Genomic DNA, 25,071 nt, shown 5'->3' with positions numbered 1-25,071 from the left:
TAGAACACCCCTTGCTTGTTTGACCAACCTGCACATGCAGCATAGTAGTGTGAGCTGAGCCACGCACAGTAAGACAATGGGGCCGGTATTACATCTCCAGCTCCAAAACTCTCCTCTCAGTGGAATTTCATTCAAATGTATTTGAAGACTTTCATAGACGTAGAGGTGAAAAAGTGTTCCAGTGATAATAACTTCTCAGTTGGCATGAGGGGAACCTTTGTGAGATTGTGATGTGAGCTGTGTGTGGTTGGGGCTGGGTGGCCGCCCATCTCCATTAAGTTGGGTCTCCAGTGACCTCGGCTAGGCTACACACAGACCACCCAACTATGCAACTGAGATTGGTCTTTCTCTTGATACACTTGATACACTGTGTTGATGCAAGTTAATGAAGTGACAGAATTGAGACTTGGAACTTGGACATTGGACATTGGAACTTGGACATTATGAGTGACTTTCAGTAATCTACATGCATATTGATGGTTTGTATGTGTGTGTGTGTGTGTGTGTGTGTGTGTGTGTGTGTGTGTGTGTGTGTGTGTGTGTTTTACATCAATGCCTGTCCGGGGTCACGACCAGATAGTTACATCACAGGTGGAAAATCCCCTGGCCAGCTCCAAGCCACACACCTGTTTGCACCATCGCTATGCAAGCTGGCCATAGATCTCCATTCATAACCGTCCATACAGCGCCACCTGGGGTTCGCAATGAACTTGTAGGCTTATGTGAGACAATTTAACATTGGAATCAAATGCTACATTTTACTTGTTTTATACGGATACATAATTATGTACCAGAGGATGGAACTCTATAAACATTAAACATTGAATTAAGTCTAAGAACCTTACCTTTATGGTCAAAGTAACTGCAGTACTTTTATTATGAAAATCTGAGATATGCGACACCGGAAGGAAGTTCCGCAGATCAAAGGACGACTGGTGGAGAATCGCTGTTACGACAGGCAAGTGGTGTTTATTTTGACGCTTTATGTTGTCCTTCTAACTAATTTTACATTTTATGACATGTTGTTGATATATTTGAGAATTGCAACAAATATTAGGATAATCTGGCTGTCTTTCTAACTATGCAATCGATTAAAATACACCATTATTGCCGAGTCAAACATAAACAGCTTCGGTCCATTGCTAGGTTTACGTTATGCGACAACTTGAAGTGTATGCGAAAGGACAGAATAACAAAACGTAGCTACCTAGATATTCACCAACATTTCTTACCTGCCATTAGGATTGACAGAGGCATGATAATCGACATTGTAACCAAGTGGTGTTTGATACGACTTCTTATGCAGCTAGAAAACGTCTAGCTACCAGTAGCTATATAGCTACGCTAGCTGGCTTGATAATGTTGTTGTGGGTATGGCTAGTTAGCTTAGCTATTTGCTAACATAGCTGCTACCAGAGCTTTGTTGTGAGTTTTTAGTGAGTATCAAGAACACAGCTGGCTAGATTCTTAGTATTTCGCTAGCTACTTGTCTTAACTCCGTGTCAGCAAACGATTTGCCTAGTTAGCCTACCGTGCTAACCCTGTGTTGCAGTCGAATGTCATTGGTCGAAGGCTATAGACAGGGCCTATTAGCTTCAGCGAGCAAACCGGTTCCAAAAGTAGACTTTTTCGCATGATGTGTAGCTAGCTACATTAGTACATTTTTTATTTGTCAGATGTATACAATTAAAACGAGAAGGGGAAAGTTGCAGAGCGATGTTTTTCAAATGTATACACAAGGGATGCCTGATGTGTCAATGAGACCAAGACATTTAGGCCTAACAACAGTGATATCCACTTGTTGATCTAGAATAGATTGGTCTTCTTTCATATTTTCTGCTGCCTGTCAATGATTTATCTGTGCCACTGCACACTCTAGCAAATCTAATTCAACTAATAAAGTATTTTGTTGACCAGTTATGCCAGTACTAGTAGCGAATCAAACTGTAGGGGTCATGGGATACTTGCAAAATGCTGAACTATTGTTTGTGACCTTGTTCAGTGGTTCTCAAACCTCTCCCAGGGGACCCCTAGCCGTTCCAGGTATTTGATATTTTCTATAGCTAGCACACCTGATTCAACTAATCATCAAGCTATTGACTAGGTGAATCAGGTGAGCTACTTCAGGCCCTTGACTAGGTGAATCAGATGAGCTACTTCAGGCCCTTGACTAGATGAATCAGATGAGCTACTTCAGGCCCTTGACTAGATGAAACAAATGAGCTACTTCAGGCCCTTGACTAGATGAATCAAATGAGCTACTTCAGGCCCTTGGCTAGATGAATCAGATGAGCTATTTCAGGCCCTTGACTAGATGAATCAGATGAGCTACTTCAGGCCCTTGGCTAGATTAATCAAATGAGCTACTTCAGGCCCTTGACTAGGTGAATCAGATGAGCTACTTCAGGCCCTTGACTAGATGAATCAAATGAGCTACTTCAGGCCCTTGACTAGGTGAATCAGATGAGTTACTTCAGGGCTACAACAAAATGGTGAAATGCCAGGGGGTCCCTGGGGAGAGGTTTGAAAACCGCTGACCTAGGCCTAGTTCCCTTGGTTATGTGTGTTGTCTCCCCCAGGTGGTAGTGAATGCGGTAGAGTCCCAGTCTAGGTATGGAGCAGTGTGCGTGTGTGGAGCGGGAGCTGGAGAAGGTGCTCCATAGGTTCGTCATGTACGGACACCAGTCAGAGGAACGTCTGGACGAACTTCTACGCAGCGTCTGTGAGCTACGGGGACAGCTGGTTACATTCGGTAAGGCAGAGCCAGCTCCACACTCTAGTTTAGAAGTAGTGTCCACTCCAGTCATCCGGTACCCTGCAGCTGCATGGTACTAAATGAAAGAATGATAGATACCTGCACACACGGTTAAAGGCCCCATATTTGAGGAATTTGATGCAGGACTATAACTAAAGCACGGAACAATATGCAATGCATTTCTTTAAACAATTTGCCACTAGACAAATGAAACATTGTTGTGCTCCAGTTGCGTGCCATGACTCATGAGTGTTCAGGCACAGAAGTGATTCATACATCTCTTTATGTCACTTTCAGCAGGACTACTTTAACCTTTTAACATTAGGACTTGTTTTAACCATGATTGGTTTCTCCTTCAGGGCAGAGGCATGTATTTACAGAGTTGGGTCAACTTTTGAATATCGTTCTAATTCTAGACATTCAGTTACATAACATTGTTTGAATATTCCCATGTAATTGTGATTAGGGTGCTCACCTGGTGATCACATATGTCATTATATTTTAAATGGCACTAACATGGCTGCCATAGAATGTTGTGTAATGTCAATGCATCACAATGCAGAAACCTGATTGTCCCGCCTCTCTAAATACCTCTCCTTCAGGGGTACGAGATGCAGATCTGACGGTGCTGTCTCAGACCATGGCCCAGTGTTGTAAGAACATTAAAGAAACGGTACAGCTGCTGGCCTCCAGACACAAGGACATCCACGGCAGTGTCTCCAAAGTGGGCAAAGCTATCGACAGGGTGAGAGTTTCCCAGTAAATGCTTTCATTATAGTATCTTTACAATTTAGAAAAGAGAGAACGCAACTTCCTTGTGGTTCAAGACAGTATTATACATTTAAGCACACAAGGGAGAAATGTATTTCCACTTATCCTTTGGTTGTTTCCTGGCTGTGTTTCTGTAGAACTTTGATGCAGAGGTGAGTGCAGTGGTGGCAGAGACAGTGTGGGACTCACCTGAGAGACAGAAGTACCTGAGTGAGACCATTGTGGAACACTTGTACAGACAAGGCATGCTGAGCGTGGCAGAGGACCTATGTCAGGTAAACAGCTGAGATGAAACAAAAGCCTGCTCACCCTGTTGGTCCCCAGAACCAGAATTGAAGATCTTGGGTGTGTTTCATATGTATTATAACTCCCTGCCGTGTGTGTGTGTCTCCCAGGAGTCTGGAGTAGTGATTGACATGAGCATGAAGCAGCCGTTCTTGGAACTCAACAGGATCCTGGAGGCCTTGAGGATGCAGGACCTCAGACCAGCACTAGAGTATGCACTGTACTTCCTCTCTGTTATATACTGACCTCAGACCAGCACTAGAGTATGTGCTGTACCTCCTCTCTGTTATATACTGACCTCAGACCAGCACTAGAGTATGTCCTGTACCTCCTCTCTGTTATATACTGACTTCAGACCAGCACTAGTGTTTACTGTACCAGAGGAGGTACATACTCTAGTGCTCTGTTATATACTGACCACAGACCAGCACTAGAGTGTTTACTGTACCTCCTCTGTTATTTACTGACCTCAGACCAGCACTAGAGTGTTTACTGTACCTCCTCTCTGTTATATACTGACCTCAGACCAGCACTAGAGTGTTTACTGTACCTCCTCTCTGTGTTGAGTTGAATGTGAATCAAACCCCTCTTTGATCATTTTGATCCATTCAGTAACTGATTAACTTTAGAATACAATTGAGATCTGAAAGACTTGTGGACACCCGGTCAGGGTTGGGTCAATGCCAGGGTTGAAGGTCAATTGAATTGAAATTGAATTGATCCCAATCCTGGGGTCTATTCACTAGGACCTAAACAGAAGGAAACAGAGAGGGAACTACCTGAATTTGTCCAATATAAATTGTTTTCAATTTGCAACTGTTTGCTGCGGTGTGCGCTAATGATTACAATCCTTTCTCTCCCTGGCTCCAGGTGGGCAGTAACAAACCGGCAGCGCCTGCTGGACCTGAACAGTACCCTGGAGTTCAAGCTGCACCGCCTCTACTTCATCAGCCTGTTAAACGGAGGCATCACCAACCAGCTGGAGGCGCTACAGTACGCCAGGCACTTCCAGCCCTTCGCCTCACAGCACCAGAGAGGTAGGGGACACAGACAGCCTGGGCCGTTGTTCTGGTAAGAGTGGGACAGATAGGAATGTAGAGGGCAGATATGATGGTCTGAATGGAGGCATTAACAGTCCTTCACCTCACCAGAGAGGTAGGGACAAGACTCCCTGGCTGGGGGTTCCTGGTGGTTTTGAGGAGGGGTAGGGACAGACTCCCTGGCTGGGGGTTCCTGGTGGTTTTGAAGAGCTTTTTGACAGGGATCATGTTCATTAAGCACCAAACGGAAGAAAATAAACTGAAACAGGGAGGAACTGTCCAATAAGAAGACATCCTAATCATCCAATAAGAAACTCTAATTGTTGTTTTCTGTTGCCAAGCAGGTTCCATTGCAATAGCTTTCTTACAGGACTTCATAGCTTATTTCTCTTACCAGCTAACTGACTAATGATCTGTTCCAATTGTCCGTCAATGGACACCTTCCTTCCTCCCTACTTCATGACCACTGTCTCCTCTCAGACATCCTTAATGACCCCTGTCTCCTCTCTGACATCCTTCATGACCCCTGTCTCCTCTCTGACATCCTTCATGACCCCTGTCTCCTCTCAGACATCCTTCATGACCCCTGTCTCCTCTCAGACATCCTTCATGACCCCTGTCTCCTCTCAGACATCCTTCATGACCCCTGTCTCCTCTCAGACATCCTTCATGACCCCTGTCTCCTCTCAGACATCCTTCATGACCCCTGTCTCCTCTCCACTCAGACGTCCTTCATGACCCCTGTCTCCTCTCCACTCAGACGTCCTTCATGACCCCTGTCTCCTCTCCACTCAGACGTCCTTCATGACCCCTGTCTCCTCTTCACTCAGACGTCCTTCATGACCCCTGTCTCCTCTCCACTCAGACGTCCTTCATGACCCCTGTCTCCTCTCCACTCAGACGTCCTTCATGACCCCTGTCTCCTCTCCACTCAGACGTCCTTCATGACCCCTGTCTCCTCTCCACTCAGACGTCCTTCATGACCCCTGTCTCCTCTCCACTCAGACGTCCTTCATGACCCCTGTCTCCTCTCCACTCAGACGTCCTTCATGACCCCTGTCTCCTCTCCACTCAGACGTCCTTCATGACCCCTGTCTCCTCTCCACTCAGACGTCCTTCATGACCCCTGTCTCACCTCTCATGGCAGACCTTTACAGCGAAAGCACACCAAACGATTGTTAGGTCAGCGCCTAGTCACAGAAAACCATACAGCCATTTTCCAGCCAAGGAGAGGGCTCACAAAAGTCAGAAATAGCGATTAAATTAATGACTAACCTTTGATCTTCTTCAGGTGGCACTCACAGGACTTCATGTTACACAATAAATGTGTGTTTTGTTCGATAAAGTTCATATTTATGTCCAATAACCTAATTTGAAATTGGTGTGTTATGTTCAGAAATGCATTGTCTCAAACACACATCCGGTGAAAGTGCAGAGAGCCACATCAAATTACAGAAATATTCATCATAAACATTGATAAAAGATACAAGTGTTAAACATACGAATAAAGATAAACGTCTCCTTAATGCAACCGCTGTGTCAGATTTCAAAAAGGCTTTATGGCAAAAGCACACTTTGCGATTATGTTAGGTCAGCGCCTCGCCACAGAAAGCCATACAGACATTTTCCAACTAAAGAGAAGTATTCTTCAATAGAAAAGGAGAAACAAGAAAGGCGCGCTCCCAATCACGTGCTTGGTTCATGTCTGGAAATGTTCACTGTCCTCTCATTGAAAGTGCTGTATCTCCCTAATTTTTCAGAGTAAAAGCCTGAAACAATGCCTAAAGACTGGTCACATGTAGTGTAAGCCATAGAGCTTGTGAACTGGGTCCTAAGTCTTTATATGGTGGATAGGCTTTCAATGGAAAAACAGCCTTTCAAAATAATAGTACTTCCTGGATGGATTGTCCTCAGGTTTTCACCTGCCATATCAGTTCTGTTATACTTACAGACATTATTTTAACAGGTTTGGAAACTTTAGAGTGTTTTCTATCCAAATCTACTAATTATATGCATATCCTAGCTCATGGGCCCGAGTAGCAGGCAGTTTAATTTGGGCACGCTTTTCATCCGGAGGTGAAAATACTGCCCCCTGCCCAAGAGAGGTTAAGTGTTTCCTCTCCCCCAGACATCCGTGTTAACATTGTCTCCTCTCCTCCCAGACATCTATATTAAGTGTCTCCTCTTCCCCCCAGACATCTATTTTAACAGTGTCTCCTCTCCACCCAGACATCATTATTAAGTTTCTCCTCTCCAGCCAAACAACCATATTAACAGGGTTTCCTCTCCCCCAGACATCATTAATAAGTGTCTCCTCTCCCCCCAGACATCCAGATCCTCATGGGTAGTCTGGTGTACCTGCGGCACGGCATAGAGAACTCTCCCTACCGCTCTTTGCTAGAGACCAACCAATGGGCTGAGATCTGTAACAGCTTCACCAGGGACGCCTGCGCGCTGCTGGGGCTATCTGTAGAGTCACCTCTCAGTGTCAGGTTAGACACACACACACACACACACAGACACAGACACAGTCTAGGTCCAAGAGGCTTCTAAACAGCTTTTACCCCCAAGTCATAAGACTCCTTAACAGCTAATCAAAGGGCCACCCAGAACCCTCTTTTACGGTGGTGCTACTCTGTTTATAATCTATGCATAGTAACTCTACCTACATGCACATATTACCTCAACTAACCGGTGTCCCTGCACATTGACTCTGTACCGTAACACCCTGTATATAGCCTCCACATTGACTGTACCGTAACACCCTGTATATAGCCTCCACATTGATTCTGTACCGTAACACCCTGTATATAGCCTCCACATTGACTCTGTACCGTAACACCCTGTATATAGCACCCACATTGACTCTGTACCGTAACACCCTGTATATAGCCTCCACATTGACTCTGTACCGTAACACCCTGTATATAGCCTCCACATTGACTCTGTACCGTAACACCCTGTATATAGCCTCCACATTGACTCTGTACCGTAACACCCTGTATATAGCCTCCACATTGACTCTGTACCGTAACACCCTGTATATAGCCTCCACATTGACTCTACCGTAACACCCTGTATATAGCCTCCACATTGACTCTGTACCGTAACACCCTGTATATAGCCTCCACATTGACTCTGTACCGTAACACCCTGTATATAGCCTCCACATTGACTCTGTACCGTAACACCCTGTATATAGCCTCCACATTGACTCTGTACCGTAACACCCTGTATATAGCCTCCACATTGACTCTGTACCGTAACACCCTGTATATAGCCTCCACATTGACTCTGTACCGTAACACCCTGTATATAGCCTCCACATTGACTCTACCGTAACACCCTGTATATAGCCTCCACATTGACTCTGTACCGTAACACCCTGTATATAGCCTCCACATTGACTCTGTACCGTAACACCCTGTATATAGCCTCTACATTGACTCTGTACCGTAACACCCTGTATATAGCCTCCACATTGACTCTGTACCGTAACACCCTGTATATAGCCTCCACATTGACTCTGTACCGTAACACCCTGTATATAGCCTCCACATTGACTCTACCGTAACACCCTGTATATAGCCTCGCTTGTTACTTTACTGCTGCTCTTTAATTATTAGTTAGTTTTCTTAAAACTGCATGGTTGGTTTAGGGCTTGTAAGTAAGCATTTCACTGTAAGGTCTGTTGTATTCGACGTATGTGACAAATCCACGTTGATTTGACTCGCACGGCCAGGAGTATGACGCTGATAGTAAGATTATTTTACAAAGCTCATCTTTGTTTCTGACTGCAGTATGTATCTGTGATATATGTTTCTCTGTGTTGAATGTCAGTTTTGCGTCAGGCTGCATGGCTCTGCCAGTCCTGATGAACATCAAACAGGTGATTGAACAGAGACAGTGTAGTGGAGTCTGGACACACAAGGACGAGCTGCCTGTAAGTCTCCCTCTCTAAGCTCTCTGCTTTTCTCTCATGACTTTCTCTGGGCAACGATTTCTCAGTGTTTTAAAAGCAAGAATTGTAATTCATAATTATTTGTAATATCTATAGTAATATAACCATTTTAAAATGGATTATTAAAGAAGGTTGTCATAGAAGGGTAACAGAGTGGTCCTGTCTCCCCTCCCTCCAGATTGAGATAGATCTGGGGAAGAAGTGCTGGTACCACTCTGTGTTCGCCTGCCCCATCCTCCGACAGCAGACGTCAGAGAGCAACCCTCCCATGAAGCTCATCTGTGGACACGTCATCTCCAGAGACGCCCTCAACAAACTCACCAACGCTGGAAAGTAAGTTTGATCCAGGCTGACCGACAGACAGGAGGGCTTTCAACCATCGGCAGAGTCGGACCTGTGTAACTCTGTGGTTAAAGTCACCTGCCTGTGTGTGTCTAACTCTCTCTCTCCTCTATCTCCTCTCCTCAGACTGAAATGCCCCTACTGTCCCATGGAGCAGAACCCGTCAGATGCCAAGCAGATCTTCTTTTGATCCCCCATCCTGTTTCCTGAAACCGCCAGGCCCTTGGAGCTACAGTAGCTACCTGCTACCCCAGGACCCCTGGAAATCCCCATCCTACCTACTCACAGGCACCAATTTGCCCCAGTGCCCCCACCCAAACTCAGACAGATCCCTTCCAGTGATGACCCAAGGCTGTAATACTCCTGCCTCGTCTTGCCTCATCAACAGCTCCTAGTGTACAGAGGGCTGATGTGGATGGCCCATCAAACGACTTCTACCCATAGAGAGACAGGGAGGAGTCGGTCGGCATGAGGACGAAGGAAACATCTCAAAAGGATTGTTCATTCATTGACACTCGTTCATTTGCAACTGCCTGCTGAACTTTTTTTCTTTAAGGATGTGATGAGGCGTTATGCTTTCTTTTGTGGGATGTTGATAGGGTATCGAGTTGATGTTGATAGGGTATCGAGTTGATGTTGATAGGGTATCGAGTTGATGTTGATAGGGTATCGAGTTGATGTTGATAGGGTATCGAGTTGATGTTGATAGGGTATCGAGTTGATGTTGATAGGGTATCGAGTTGATGTTGATAGGGTATCGAGTTGATGTTGATAGGGTATCGAGTTGATGTTGATAGGGTATCGAGTTTATGTTGATAGGGTATCGAGTTGATGTTGATAGGGTATCGAGTTGATGTTGATAGGGTATCGAGTTGATGTTGATAGGGTATCGAGTTGATGTTGATAGGGTATCGAGTTGATGTTGATAGGGTATCGAGTTGATGTTGATGGGGTATCGAGTTGATGTTGATAGGGTATCGAGTTGATGTTGATAGGGTATCGAGTTGATAGGGTGTCGAGTTGATAGGGTGTCGAGTTGATAGGGTGTCGAGTTGATAGGGTGTCGAAATGATAGGGTGTCGAGTTGATAGGGTGTCGAGTTGATAGGGTGTCGAGTTGATAGGGTGTCGAGTTGATAGGGTGTCGAGTTGATAGGGTGTCGAGTTGATAGGGTGTCGAGTTGATGATGGGTCGTCGAGTTGATGATGGGTCGTCGAGTTGATGATGGGTCGTCGAGTTGATGATGGGTCGTCGAGTTGATGATGGGTCGTCGAGTTGATGATAGGCCGTTGAGTTGATGATGAGGATAGGTTGTTGAGTTGATGATGATAGGCTGTTGAGTTGATGATGATGATGGGTCGTTGAGTTGATGATGATGATGATAGGTTGTAGAGTTGATGATGATGATAGGTCTTTGAGTTGATGATGATAGGTCGTTGAGTTGATGATGATGATGATGATAGGTCGTTGAGTTGATGATGGGTCGTTGAGTGGATGATGATAGGTCGTTGAGTGGATGATGATAGGTCGTTGAGTGGATGATGATAGGTCGTTGAGTGGATGATGATAGGTCGTTGAGTGGATGATGATAGGTCGTTGAGTGGATGATGATAGGTCGTTGAGTGGGTGATGATAGGTCGTTGAGTTGATGATGATGATAGGCTGTTGATGATGATGGGTCGTTGAGTTGATGATGATGATAGGCCGTTGAGTTGATGATGATAGGTTGTAGAGTTGATGATGATGATAGGTCGTTGAGTTGATGATAGGCCGTTGAGTTGACGATGATCGTTCTTTGAGTTGATGATGATGATAGGTTGTTGAGTTGATGATGATGATGATAGGCCGTTGAGTTGATGATAGGCCGTTGAGTTGATGATAGGCCGTTGAGTTGATGATAGGCCGTTGAGTTGATGATAGGCCGTTGAGTTGATGATAGGCCGTTGAGTTGATGATGATAGGTTGTTGAGTTGATGATAGGCCGTTGAGTTGATGATGATGATGATAGGTCGTAGAGTTGATGATGATGATAGGTCGTTGAGTTGATGATGATGATGATAGGTCGTTGAGTTGATGATGATGATGATAGGCCGTTGAGTTGATGATGATGATGATAGGCCGTTGAGTTGATGATGATGATAGGTCGTTGAGTTGATGATGATAGGCCGTTGAGTTGATGATGATGATAGGCCGTTGAGTTGATGATGATGATAGGCCGTTGAGTTGATGATGATGATAGGCCGTTGAGTTGATGATGATGATAGGTCGTTGAGTTGATGATAGGTCGTTGAGTGGATGATGACAGGTCGTTGAGTTGATGATGATGATCGTTCTTTGAGTTGATGATGATGATAGGCCGTTGAGTTGATGATAGGCCGTTGAGTTGATGATCGGCCGTTGAGTTGATGATAGGCCGTTGAGTTGATGATAGGCCGTTGAGTTGATGATAGGCCGTTGAGTTGATGATGATGATAGGTTGTTGAGTTGATGATGATAGGCCGTTGAGTTGATGATGATGATAGGTCGTTGAGTTGATGATGATAGGTTGTAGAGTTGATGATGATGATGATAGGTCGTTGAGTTGATGATGATGATGATAGATCGTTGAGTTGATGATGATGATGATGATGATAGATCGTTGAGTTGATGATGATGATGATAGGTCGTTGAGTTGATGATGGGTCGTTGAGTTGATGATGGGTCGTTGAGTTGATGATAGGCCGTTGAGTTGATGATAGGCCGTTGAGTTGATGATAGGCCGTTGAGTTGATGATGATGATAGGTTGTTGAGTTGATGATGATAGGTTGTTTAGTTGATGATGATAGGTCGTTGAGTTGATGATGATAGGTTGTAGAGTTGATGATGATGATGATAGGTCGTTGAGTTGATGATGATGATGATAGATCGTTGAGTTGATGATGATGATGATGATAGATCGTTGAGTTGATGATGATGATGATAGGTCGTTGAGTTGATGATGGGTCGTTGAGTTGATGATGGGTCGTTGAGTTGATGATGGGTCGTTGAGTTGATGATGGGTCGTTGAGTTGATGATGGGTCGTTGAGTTGATGATGGGTCGTTGAGTTGATGATGATGATGGGTCGTTGAGTTGATGATGATGATGGGTCGTTGAGTTGATGATGATGATGATAGGTTGTTGAGTTGATGATGATGATGATCGTTCTTTGAGTTGATGATGATAGGTTGTTGAGTTGATGATAGGCCGTTGAGTTGATGATAGGCCGTTGAGTTGATGATGATGATGATGATGATGATGATAGGTCGTTGAGTTGATGATGATGATAGGCCGTTAAGTTGATGATGATGATGATAGGCCGTTGAGATGATGATGATAATGATAGACCGTTTAGTTGATGATAGGCCGTTTAGTTGATGATAGGCCGTTGAGTTGATGATGATGATGATGATAGCCCATTGAGTTGATGTTGATGATAGCCCGTTGAGTTGATATGTCGATGAGTTAATGTTAGTGATAGGCTATCGAGTTGATGTTGGTGATAGGCTATGGAGCTGATATTGGTGATAGGCTATCGAGTTGATATTGGTGATGGGCTATCGAGTTGATATTGGTGATGGGCTATCGAGTTGAATTGATGTTGGTGATAGGCTATCGAGTTGAGTTGATGTTGGTGATAGGCTATCGAGTTGAGTTGATGTTGGTGATAGGCTATCGAGTTGAGTTGATGTTGGTGATAGGCTATCGAGTTGAGTTGATGTTGGTGATAGGCTGTTGAGTTGATGTTGGTGATAGGCGATCGAGTTGAGTTGATGTTGGTGATAGGCTATCAAGTTGATGTTGGTGATAGGCTATCATGTTGAGTTGATATTGGTGATAGGCTATCATGTTGAGTTGATATTGTTGATATTGGTGATAGGCTATCAAGTTGATGATGTTGATAGGCTATCAAGTTGATGTTGTTGATAGGCTATCAAGTTGATGTTGGTGATAGGCTATCAAGTTGAGTTGATGTTGAAATCCTGTTGATGATGATGGCCTTTCGAGTTGATAGCGATAGGGTATCGAGTTGATAGCGATAGGGTATCGAGTTGAGTTGATAGGGTGTTGAGTTGATAGGGTGTTGAGTTGATAGGGTGTTGAGTTGATAGGGTGTTGAGTTGAGTTGATAGGGTGTTGAGTTGAGTTGATAGGGTGTTGAGTTGATAGGGTGTTGAGTTGAGTTGATAGGGTGTTGAGTTGAGTTGATAGGGTGTTGAGTTGAGTTGATAGGGTGTCGAGTTGAGTTGATAGCGATAGGGTATCGAGTTGATAGCGATAGGGTATCGAGTTGAGTTGATAGGGTGTCGAGTTGAGTTGATAGGGTGTTGAGTTGAGTTGATAGGGTGTTGAGTTGAGTTGATAGGGAGTTGAGTTGATAGGGTGTCGAGTTGAGTTGATAGGGTGTCGAGTTGAGTTGATAGGGTGTCGAGTTGAGTTGATAGGGTGTTGAGTTGAGTTGATAGGGTGTCGAGTTGAGTTGATAGGGTGTCGAGTTGAGTTGATAGGGTGTCGAGTTGAGTTGATAGGGTGTCGAGTTGAGTTGATAGGGTGTCGAGTTGAGTTGATAGGGTGTCGAGTTGAGTTGATAGGTTATCGAGTTGAGTTGATAACGATTAGGGTATCGAGTTGATTGGGCATCGGGTCGAGTTGATTGGGCATCGGGTCGAGTTGATTGGGCATCGGGTCGAGTTGATTGGGCATCGGGTCGAGTTGATTGGGCATCGGGTCGAGTTGTAGAGTTTTTGGATGAGAATGCCCTATCCATCTGTAGGTTTTCCTCAGTACACAGAATGCCCTATCCATCTGTAGGTTTTCCTCAGTACACAGAATGCTCTATCTACCTGTAGGCTTTCCTCAGTACACAGAATGCTCTATCCATCTGTAGGCTTTCCTCAGTACACAGAATGCTCTATCCATCTGTAGGCTTTCCTCAGTATACAGAATGGGTCTTTTAGAATGATTTAATGGATGTTAGAGGGGTGATGTGAGTTATTTTAATTTTATTTTTAGAAAGTTGTCTGATTTCAGGAGAGTATTTAAACTTCTATATTACAGAGGTAAAGCTAAGTTGCCTCTGAGAAAACATATTCACATACATTTAATTGAGATTGTGATGACTGTGGTTACAGTTTGTGAATGGAACACTGATTGTAAAAAAATGTTTTAACATTTCTCTTTCTATTGGCGATGATGTAATAAAGGCCCTGATTTGTTGAAAGTCACTTTGGGTTACAGTACATGTATCAGTGTGATGATCAACAGTTGTGATCGATGGAGAGGTCGAGGGTCAATTGGCTGATTGGCTCCAATAACAAGAATTTTCCTGAAGGAAGCCATGTTTCTTGTTTTGTATTGGCCGATGTATTCAACAAAAACAAATTATACTACTATGAAGTCTGCGTTTGTTTTTATTTATCATCGCTAGAATCAAGTCTCTTGTAAAATAGTGAAACCACAAGTAACATAATACATTTTATGAAATATAATTATGCCACAAAATAGCAACATCATTATTGGGTTGGATCCATGATCAATCCTTCTCCGTTTTCCGAACCGTTGTCATACCAGCCCATGGAGTGGTGATGTCATACCAGCCCATGGAGTGGTGATGTCATACCAGCCCATGGAATGGTGATGTCATACCAGCCCATGGAATGGTGATGTCATACCAGCCCATGGAATGGTGATGTCATACCAGCCCATGGAGTGGTGATGTCATACCAGCCCATGGAGTGGTGATGTCATACCAGCCCATGGAGTGGTGATGTCATACCAGCCCATGGAACGGTGATGTCATACCAGCCCATGGAGTGGTGATGTCATACCAGCCCATGGAACGGCGATGTCATACCAGCCCATGGAATGGTGATGTCATACCAGCCCATGGAGTGGTGATGTCATACCAGCCCATGGAATGGTGATGTCATACCAGCCCATGGAGTGGTGATGTCATACCAGCCCATGGAGTGGTGATGTCATACCAGCCCATGGAGTGGTGATGTCATACCAGCCCATGGAGTGGTGATGTCATACCAGCCCATGGAATGGTGATGTCATACCAGCCCATGGAATGGTGATGTCATACCAGCCCATGGAATGGTGATGTCATACCAGCCCATGGAATGGTGATGTCATACCAGCCCATGGAGTGGTGATGTCATACCAGCCCATGGAATGGTGATGTCATACCAGCCCATGGAATGGTGATGTCATACCAGCCCATGGAGTGGTGATGTCATACCAGCCCATGGAATGGTGATGTCATACCAGCCCATGGTATGGTGATGTCATACCAGCCCATGGAGTGGTGATGTCATACCAGCCCATGGAGTGGTGATGTCATACCAGCCCATGGAGTGGTGATGTCATACCAGCCCATGGAATGGTGATGTCATACCAGCCCATGGAATGGTGATGTCATACCAGCCCATGGAGTGGCGATGTCATACCAGCCCATGGAATGGTGATGTCATACCAGCCCATGGAATGGTGATGTCATACCAGCCCATGGAGTGGCGATGTCATACCAGCCCATGGAATGGTGATGTCATACCAGCCCATGGAATGGTGATGTCATACCAGCCCATGGAGTGGTGATGTCATACCAGCCCATGGAATGGTGATGTCATACCAGCCCATGGAACGGCGATGTCATACCAGCCCATGGAGTGGTGATGTCATACCAGCCCATGGAGTGGCGATGTCATACCAGCCCATGGAGTGGCGATGCCATACCAGCCCATGGAATGGTGATGTCATACCAGCCCATGGAGTGGCGATGTCATACCAGCCCATGGAGTGGCGATGCCATACCAGCCCATGGAATGGTGATGTCATACCAGCCCATGGAGTGGCGATGTCATACCAGCCCATGGAACGGCGATGTCATACCAGCCCATGGAATGGTGATGTCATACCAGCCCATGGAATGGTGATGTCATACCAGCCCATGGAACGGCGATGTCATACCAGCCCATGGAATGGTGATGTCATACCAGCCCATGGAGTGGCGATGTCATACCAGCCCATGGAATGGTGATGTCATACCAGCCCATGGAATGGTGATGTCATACCAGCCCATGGAGTGGCGATGTCATACCAGCCCATGGAATGGTGATGTCATACCAGCCCATGGAATGGTGATGTCATACCAGCCCATGGAGTGGCGATGTCATACCAGCCCATGGAACGGCGATGTCATACCAGCCCATGGAACGGCGATGTCATACCAGCCCATGGAACGGCGATGTCATACCAGCCCATGGAACGACGATGTCATACCAGCCCATGGAACGGCGATGCCATACCAGCCCATGGAATGGCGATGTCATACCAGCCCATGGAATGGCGATGTCATACCAGCCCTTGGAACGGCGATGTCATACCAGCCCATGGAATGGCGATGTCATACCAGCCCATGGAATGGCGATGTCATACCAGCCCATGGAATGGTGATGTCAGCGAGTTCTGCACCACCGTCTCTTTAACAGCCGACACGTGGTAGTAGTCAGCCATTATATCAACTTTGCACTGATCGCCAGTCAGAATGAATGATGGAAGCAGGTTTTTTAAAATGTTTTAAGCAGGTATAGTTTTATATTATGATTTGTGTGTGTACACACGTGTTTGGTTGATGTTACATTTCATTTACTGCTTTTGGTTGACAATCATTCATCTCCTTTTCCAGATTGACAGAGTACACTAAGGTGTGTTATGGCTTCTTCCTTTGGTTCTTTTTATTTTCCAGTAGTCGAGTTCTTGTGTGATAGGTTGGCCTTTTACCTGCTTCTCTGTCTTTATTAAAGTTGTATTGTACATATTTATTCTCTAACATGTTTCATATTATACTTGCATCTTAAAATGGAATAAAAACTTTATACTCCAACTCTGTTTATATGTTTGTGGACAGTATTATATTTGGTTGGTTTTGGTTAGCTGCAGAAAGATGAACCGTTAGAGCCAATATTTGCCACTGATGTTGACTCACATGCTCTTCCTGCTGATGCCACCAGGTGGAGACAATACTACATACTAAACATGCCTTAGTGTTAATTTTTATTTATTTAACTGGGCAAATCGGTTAAGAACAAATTCTTATTTACAATGACGGCCTACCAGCCTGAGAATTTAAGTTGCAGAAATGTCTCCTACTGGGCTAGTTGTATTCACTTCACGCAAACAACTGTCCTCCTGTTCACTTTAACTAGTGTGTGGTATAGTTGTAGGTAATTCTGTAAGCCGCCTACAATGAATGCTTGAAATCCAAGCAGTGAAGTTTGCATGTGTAGAGTCTCTCCTACATACAGAGCAGCAACACACACAAGCATGAGTTAATATCTTTCATCATCAACCCACACTCAAGAAGACAGTCACCTATGTGAGCTGTGGAGTTATATTAAGCTCTGGTAGCTCTATAATATTGTTAGATGTAGGTTGGTGAGTCAGAGGGAGAGATGGTGTCTGGCTTGACCGCCCCCCCCCTGGGAACACACACATCAAGTCTAACACAGGACTGTTTCCTAACTGCTCAAATCATGAACCTGGCTATTACACAAGTCAAATACGCTTGAGAGTGGGTGAGAGGACGGCTCATAATGGCTGGGATGGAGTAAATGGAATGGTATCAAACACATGAAAACCATGGGTTTGATACCAATTCCAGCCGTTACTATGAGCCGTCCTCCCCAATTAAGGTGCCACCAGCCTCCTGTGGTACACACACACACACATTTTTACATTTGCATTCTAAAAGAAAACTGGTCGTTTGTTCTGTGTCCAGCACTCAACTTCACAAAACCGCCCAGGGCAGCCACTCCCCTTCTCTACAGCCTACCTTGGCTGGCTCACATAGAAAGACCTGTTCCTTACGCTAACAAATATCCTCCTCCGTTTCCATCTGGGCTGACCTTTGACCTCTAATGTCCAAACTCAGGAAGGAGGTATGTAGGGGCCAGGGTTGGACAAGGGAGGGAAGGGCGTTGTGTTTGTGAGCCAGGGTTGTACAGGGGAGTGACAGGGTGCATGGTGATAAGGATCGAAGGCCGAGACATTCTAAAGGGTAGGTTCCCAGCAGCTTCCTCCAGTCTAGTTCACAGAAAACTAACCTATCAGTTAATAGTCTCCTTCACAAGAAATATTGGGAGAATCTCAGTTTCATACTCCTTGCGTCCTCTCCTCAGCTTCCTCCAGTCTAGTTCACAGAAAACTAACCTATCAGTTAATAGTCTCATTCACAAGAGGTATTGAGAGAATCTCAGTTTCATACTCCTTGCATCCTCTCTCCTCGCCTCCTCCAAACCCATTGGACGAATAAACCAGGGATCCCTCCCCTCTGACCTTCTCCTCCAAGAGAGAAGGTGAAGAGTAGGAAAGGAGTGGTCCAGTCCTGCACACAGGACTGTCCCAGGAGGATGGGGGAAAGGTAACCAAGGCTGAGCTAAATGTAGTACAAGACTCTAGGATTGATGTATGTTACAGGGCTCAGTGTAGTATAGTATAGCACAGCACAGTACATTACAGTATATAGTGTAGTATAGCCTGCCAGTGGGTTACTACAAGTTGTAGCTATAGGCTGTGATTTTGTTGGTATTTCTAACATAAGAAAATTGCCACCACTTGATAAATGTTTATTATATAAATTCAGAAGCAACATATATACACATATGTTTAAAAGTTTGGGGTCACTTAGACATTTCCTTGTTTTTGAAAGAAAAGCACATTTTTTTGTCCAGTAAAATAACATCAAATTGATCAGAAATACAGTATATGAATTGTTAATGTTGTAAATTACTATTGTACCTGGAAAATGCCGATTTTTTATGGACTATCTACATAGGCGTGAAGAGGACCATTATCAGAAACCATCACTCCTGTGTTCCAATAGCATGTTGTGTTAGCTAATCCAAGTTTATCATTTTAAAAGGCTAATTGATAATTAGAAAACGCTTTTGCAATTTTGTTAGCTGAAAACTGTAAATAAATAAAACTGTCCTTCTTTAGACTAGTTGAGTATCTGGAGCATCAGCATTTGTGGGTTCGATTACAGGCTCAAAATGGCCAGAAACAAAGCACTTTCTTCTGAAACTCGTCAGTCTATTCTTGTTCTGAGAAATTAAGAATATTCCATGCAAGAAATTACCAAGAAACTGAAGATCTGGTACAACGCTGTGTACTACTCCCTACACAGAACAGAGCAAACGGGCTCTAACCAGAATAGAACGAGGAGTGGGAGTGCACAACTGGGCAAAAGGACAAGTACATTTGAGTGTCTAGTTTGAGAATCAGATGCCTTACAAATCCCCAACTGGCAGCTTAATTAAATGGTACCTGCAAAACACCAGTCTCAACGTCAACAGTGAAGAGGTGACTTCGGGATGCTGGACTTCTAGGTGGAGTTGCAAAGAAAAAGCCAAATCTCAGACTGGCCAATAAAAAGAAAAGTTTAATATGGGCAAAAGAACACAGCCCTTGGAAAGAGGAACACTGTCTAGAAGACCAGAAGGAAGAATAATAGTGAAGATATCAACACTATGAAATAACATATATGGAATCATGTAGTAACCAAAAAAGTGAAACAAATCAAAATATATTTTGAGATTCTTCAAAGTAGCCACCTTGATGACAGCTTTGCACACTCTTGGCATTCTCTCAACCAGCTTCAAGAGGAAGTCACCTGGAATGCATTTCAATTTACAGGTGTGCCTTGTTAAAAGTTCATTTGTGGATTTTATTTTATTTTTAATGTGTTTGAGCCAATCAGTTGTGTTGTGACAAGGTAGGGGTGGTACACAGAAGACAGGCCTATCTGGATAAAAAAAACAAGTCCTTATTATGGCAAGAATAGCTCAAATAAGCAAAGAGGAACGACAGTCCATTACTTTAAGACATGAAGGTCAGTCAATCTGGAAAATGTCAAATGTAAAAGTTTCAAGTTCAGTAGCAAAAACCATCAAGCGCTATGATGAAACTGGCTCTCATTGGTAACGCCACAGGAAAGAAGACCAGAGTTACCTCTGCTGCAGAGGATCAGTTCATTAGAGTTACCAGCCTCAGAAATTGCAGCCCAAATAAATGCTTTACAGAGTTCAATTAACAGACACATCTCAACATCAACTGGTCAGAAGAGACTGCGTGAATCAGGCCTTCATGGTCAAATTGCTGCAAAGAAACCACTACTAAAGGACACCAATAAGAAGAAGTGACTTGTTTGGGCCAAGAAACACGGCCAATGGACATTAGACCGGTGGAAATCTGTGCTTTGGTCTGATGAGTCCAAATTTTAGATTTTTTTTTCTGTGAGACACAAGGTAGGTGAACGGATGATTTCTGTATGTGTTGTTCCCACCGTGAAGCACGGAGGAGGAGGTGTGATGGTGTGGGGGTGCTTTGCTGGTGACACTGTCAGTGATTTATTTAGAATTCAAGGCACACTTAACCAGCATGGCTACCACAGCATTATGCAGCGATACGCCATCCCATCTGGTTTGCACTTAGGTGGACTATCAATTGTTTTTCAACAGGACAATGACTCAACACACCTCCAGGCTGTGTAAGGGCTATTTGACCAAGAAGGAGAGTGATGGAGTGCTGCATCAGATGACCTGGCCTCCAAATCACCCGACCTCAACCCAATTGAGATGGTTTGGGAAGAGTTGGACCGCAGAGTGAAGGAAACGCAGCTAACAAGTGATCAGCATATGTGGAAACTCCTTCAACAATGTTGGAAAAGCATTCCAGGTGAAGCTGGTTGAGAGAATGCCAAGAGTGTGCAAAGCTGTCATCAAGCCAAAGGGTGGCTATTTGAAGAATCTAAAATCTAAAATCTATTTGGATTTGTTTAACACTTTGTTGGTTAATACATGATTCCATATGTGCTATTTCAGTGTTGATGTCTTCACTATTATTCTACAACACAGAAAATAGTAATTATAAAGAAAAGCCCTTAAATGAGTAGATGTGTCCAGGTGAGTAGATGTGTCCAGGTGAGTAGATGTGTCCAGGTGAGTAGATGTGTCCAGGTGAGTAGATGTGTCCAGGTGAGTAGATGTGTCCAAACTTAGGACTGTATTGAAAGCAGTAACTTCCCTCAATGTCGTCTCTGAATATTTGAATGACTCTTGGACCAAGAAAATGTATTCAAAACAGCTTCTCAAGTTTTGTAATTGTATGTTTGTTAATGGGAAAATATGTCCATTGAATTAAACGTTTCTGTTTAGGAGAGGAGGTTTTCCTCCGACAGCAACGACAAGTCCAATGGGATGCAGAATAATAGCCAGAGCTTTAATATTAGGCCGTATTTTGGCTATTCATTCAAAGTGTCCTTTACTCAAACAGTACATGCTTCTGCAGCATTAGTATATCCAAATTACAACTATATACAGATTCCAAAATAGTAATATAAATTCTATAAAACGTTCTCAATACAGTATTGTTACAGTATTACAGTTTTCTGAAAGGGTCATTTTACCCCCAAAAGGAACTTGTCATCCTCATAACTAAAATAGCCTTGTTAATGGCAGAGTAATAGGATCCATGTATTGGCGTGTGATGGTCTAGTAACCCTACTTAAATCAGTGGTACAGCTTTCTACTCCCGGACACTCCCTGAATGAAGACAACTTTTAATGTCATTCCCATCAGGCCTACTGTACACACCATACTTATTATTATTCTATCTTATTTAACCTTTATTTAACTAGGCACATCAGTTAAGGATAAATTCTTATTTACAATGACGGCCTACCCTGTCCCAAGCCGGACGACGCTGGGACAGTTGTGCGCCATCCTATGGGACTCCCAATCCCAGCCGGGTGTCATACAGCCTGGATTACTACACAGATGTAATGACCGTACCTCACCAGACCTCACCTCACCTCATCACACCTCACCTCACCACACCTCACCTCATCACACCTCACCAGACCTCACCACACCTCACCACACCACACCTCACCAGACCTCACCTCACCACACCTCACCTCATCACACCTCACCTCATCACACCTCACCACACCTCAATCACTACACCACACCTCACCTCACCTTACCTCACCAGACCACACCTCACCACACCTCACCTCACCTCACCACACCACACCACACCTCACCTCACCTCACATCACCACACCACATATATAGTGCACTACTACTACAGAACCCTGGTCAAAAGTAGTGTACTATACAGGGTACTATTTGAGACACAGCCTACCCTTACTTTACCCCAGTCAGTGTCTGAACTTCAACGAGCCCACAGAACGGCTGTGAGGAACACACTGGTTGATTACATACACACAGAACTAAATTAGATGAAGTAACATTTACAAATAGGTTATTATTATTATTATCATTATCATTTGTACATACAAGCAGCCCTCTAAAGTGAGGTTTGGTCAGGGTCGTGCTTGATCGAATGTACAGTGTTCTCGACTCTAATACGCTGTCATTGATTTGTGGACTGAAACAGGAAGTTATCATTGATTGCAGGATTGAAACAGGAAGTGGAACCTCCAATAAACAGTACCAGAGAGGGTGTATCATTGTATTACTGATTATACATGCACACTATTCAGTCTAGTTCATACAGGTCAAGGAGTGTAGGAGTGCAGAGTTGTTTTGGAATTGGGACCTCCACAAGGACATGGAGATGAAGGGTGAGGATTTGGTTTGGATTGGGGCCCTCCTGTCTTTTCAAGTCTGTAAGAAGTAAGAAGAGTCTTCATCAAGGAGATAGGAAGAGGGGGCGAGTGATTGGTTTGGAATGCCCCCCCCCCCCCCCCCTCTAGTGTCCACTCAGTCAAATCTCAGACGACTCTATCCTCTCTATCCAGGGAAGACCAGGGGGAGGTTTACTGTCTTCCTCTCCTCTTTCTCTCTCTCCTCCTCCTCTTCCTCTCCTAACCTCCTGCACTTCCCTTTCCAGTGACTCATTACTGTAATCTCCCATCTCTCCTCCTCCTCTTCCTCCCCTCACATCTTGCAGTTCCCTCTCCAGCGTTCCTCCTCCTCCTCTGAGCTGGTATAATTCTGTCTCCAGTAGTTGGTTGTGGTGGTACATATCCAGGTAGCTGGCCTGCAGCTCTCTCTGGTAGCAGATGACTTTCTCCTTCTCTGTCTGCCACGTCTGTCTCTCCTGCTCGAAGGCCGTAGCCTGGGCCTCGCTCTGACAACGCTCTAACAACAGCTCTGCTCGCAGACGCTCCTCTGTAGAGCCTGGAGATAAAGAGAGAGGGGGGTAGGAAGAGAAAGAGAGGGGGGCAGAGAGAGAGAAAGAGAGACAGACATTTTGATGATCACCAATTAGCTTATTAGCCAACACAGTAACATTAGTGTCACAGATATATAACAATCAAACATAACATGTGTCATTGAACAGACGCTTTAATCCAAAGAGACTAGCAGTCATGCTGAATACATTGACGTATGTGTGGCCCCAGGAATCCAACCGACAACCCTGCCAGTGCAAGCGCCATGCTGTAGTGATTGAGCTACAGAGAACCACAAATTGAAATTGGGTTTTTATTTTCGTAATAAGGCTTGCTTCCCGCTTCTGGCTAGAAAGAAGCTTGTTCAGGCCACTTTTGTCTCTGTTATTGATTATGGTGACTGGTTGTATATGCATGTAACCTCCTCTGTCTTACAGAGACTGGACTCTGTTGATCATGCAGCCTCCTCTGTCTTACAGAGACTGGACTCTGTTTATCATGCAGCCTCCTCTGTCTGACAGAGACTGGACTCTGTTTATCATGCATCGTTGCACTTTATTACAAATGCCAAGTCCCTCACCCACCATTGCATATTGTACCAAATGGAAGGTTGGACCTCACTTTATATGTGCAGAAAGATACATTTGTACGTGTTCATCTACAAAGCCCTTTTGGGTAAACTCCCTCTTTACCTCTGTAGTCTGGTCTCCTTCACCACCAGCAGGTAAACTCCCTCTTTACCTCTGTAGTCTGGTCTCCTTCACCACCAGCAGGTAAACTCCCTCTTTACCTCTGTAGTCTGGTCTCCTTCACCACCATCAGGTAAACTCCCTCTTTACCTCTGTAGTCTGGTCTCCTTCACCACCAGCAGGTAAACTCCCTCTTTACCTCTGTAGTCTGGTCTCCTTCACCACCAGCAGGTAAACTCCCTCTTTACCTCTGTAGTCTGGTCTTCTTCCCCAACAGCAGGTAAACTCCCTCTTTACCTCTGTAGTCTGGTCTCCATCACCACCAGCAGGTAAACTCCCTCTTTACCTCTGTAGTCTGGTCTCCTTCACCACCAGCAGGTAAACTCCCTCTTTACCTCTGTAGTCTCGTCTCCTTCACCACCAGCAGGTAAACTCCCTGTTTACCTCTGTAGTCTGGTCTCCTTCACCACCAGCAGGTAAACTCCCTCTTTACCTCTGTAGTCTGGTCTCCTTCACCACCAGCAGGTAAACTCCCTCTTTACCTCTGTAGTCTGGTCTCCTTCACCACCAGCAGGTAAACTCCCTCTTTACCTCTGTAGTCTGGTCTCCTTCCCCAACAGCAGGTAAACTCCCTCTTTACCTCTGTAGTCTGGTCTCCTTCACCACCAGCAGGTAAACTCCCTCTTTACCTCTGTAGTCTGGTCTCCTTCACCACCAGCAGGTAAACTCCCTCTTTACCTCTGTAGTCTCGTCTTCTTCACCACCAGCAGGTAAACTCCCTCTTTACCTCTGTAGTCTGGTCTCCTTCACCACCAGCAGGTAAACTCCCTCTTTACCTCTGTAGTCTGGTCTCCTTCCCCACCAGCAGGTAAACTCCCTCTTTACCTCTGTAGTCTGGTCTCCTTCACCACCAGCAGGTAAACTCCCTCTTTACCTCTGTAGTCTGGTCTCCTTCACCACCAGCAGGTAAACTCCCTCTTTACCTCTGTAGTCTGGTCTCCTTCACC

At 44.6% G+C, this 25,071-nt stretch overlaps 2 protein-coding genes across 3 annotated transcripts in view; one reads left to right on the top strand and one right to left on the bottom strand.

The window, feature by feature from the left end:
- Nucleotides 1-918: 918 nt before the first annotated feature.
- On the top strand, nt 919-14,857 carry LOC139390759 (E3 ubiquitin-protein transferase RMND5B-like). 2 transcript variants are annotated; one of them, XR_011629537.1, is made up of 13 exons: nt 919-958; nt 2,580-2,752; nt 3,358-3,500; nt 3,664-3,801; nt 3,922-4,022; nt 4,682-4,848; nt 7,178-7,343; nt 8,692-8,794; nt 8,991-9,145; nt 9,281-9,864; nt 10,294-13,013; nt 13,053-13,253; nt 13,576-14,857. XR_011629537.1 is itself a non-coding variant. In XM_071138115.1 (10 exons), exons 2-10 carry the CDS (start codon nt 2,614-2,616, stop codon nt 9,342-9,344), a joined length of 1,176 nt encoding a protein of 391 aa, XP_070994216.1. In that variant the 5' UTR covers nt 919-958; nt 2,580-2,613; the 3' UTR covers nt 9,345-9,968. The 2 variants fall into 2 exon arrangements, 1 of the variants encoding a protein (XP_070994216.1); XM_071138115.1 differs by lacking the exons at nt 10,294-13,013; nt 13,053-13,253; nt 13,576-14,857 and having other exon boundaries at nt 9,281-9,968.
- A 6,578-nt stretch (nt 14,858-21,435) lies between these two features.
- The window catches only part of LOC139390758 (NEDD4 binding protein 3), a 96,126-nt gene continuing 92,490 nt past the window's right edge, over nt 21,436-25,071 (bottom strand). Inside the window, exon 10 of the mRNA XM_071138114.1 lies at nt 21,436-23,382. Within this exon, the coding sequence (XP_070994215.1) occupies nt 22,967-23,382 (416 nt within the window). The 3' untranslated portion in view covers nt 21,436-22,966. The remainder of the gene's footprint in view (nt 23,383-25,071) is intronic.

Source organism: Oncorhynchus clarkii, chromosome 31 (assembly GCF_045791955.1).
Source record: "Oncorhynchus clarkii lewisi isolate Uvic-CL-2024 chromosome 31, UVic_Ocla_1.0, whole genome shotgun sequence".
Classification (NCBI taxonomy): Eukaryota; Metazoa; Chordata; class Actinopteri; order Salmoniformes; family Salmonidae; genus Oncorhynchus; species Oncorhynchus clarkii.
Note: the sequence above shows the minus strand (reverse complement) of the source record. Positions and strands in the feature narration are given on the sequence as shown.

Bases quoted from the DNA above. Each gene is read 5' to 3' on its own strand.
- LOC139390759 (XM_071138115.1), top strand. From the start codon at position 2,614: ATGGAGCAGTGTGCGTGTGTGGAGCGGGAGCTGGAGAAGGTGCTCCAT. The intron at 4,023-4,681 runs GTATGCACTGTA...CCCTGGCTCCAG, and splicing joins GACCTCAGACCAGCACTAGA to GTGGGCAGTAACAAACCGGC. The intron at 9,146-9,280 runs GTAAGTTTGATC...TCCTCTCCTCAG, and splicing joins AAACTCACCAACGCTGGAAA to ACTGAAATGCCCCTACTGTC.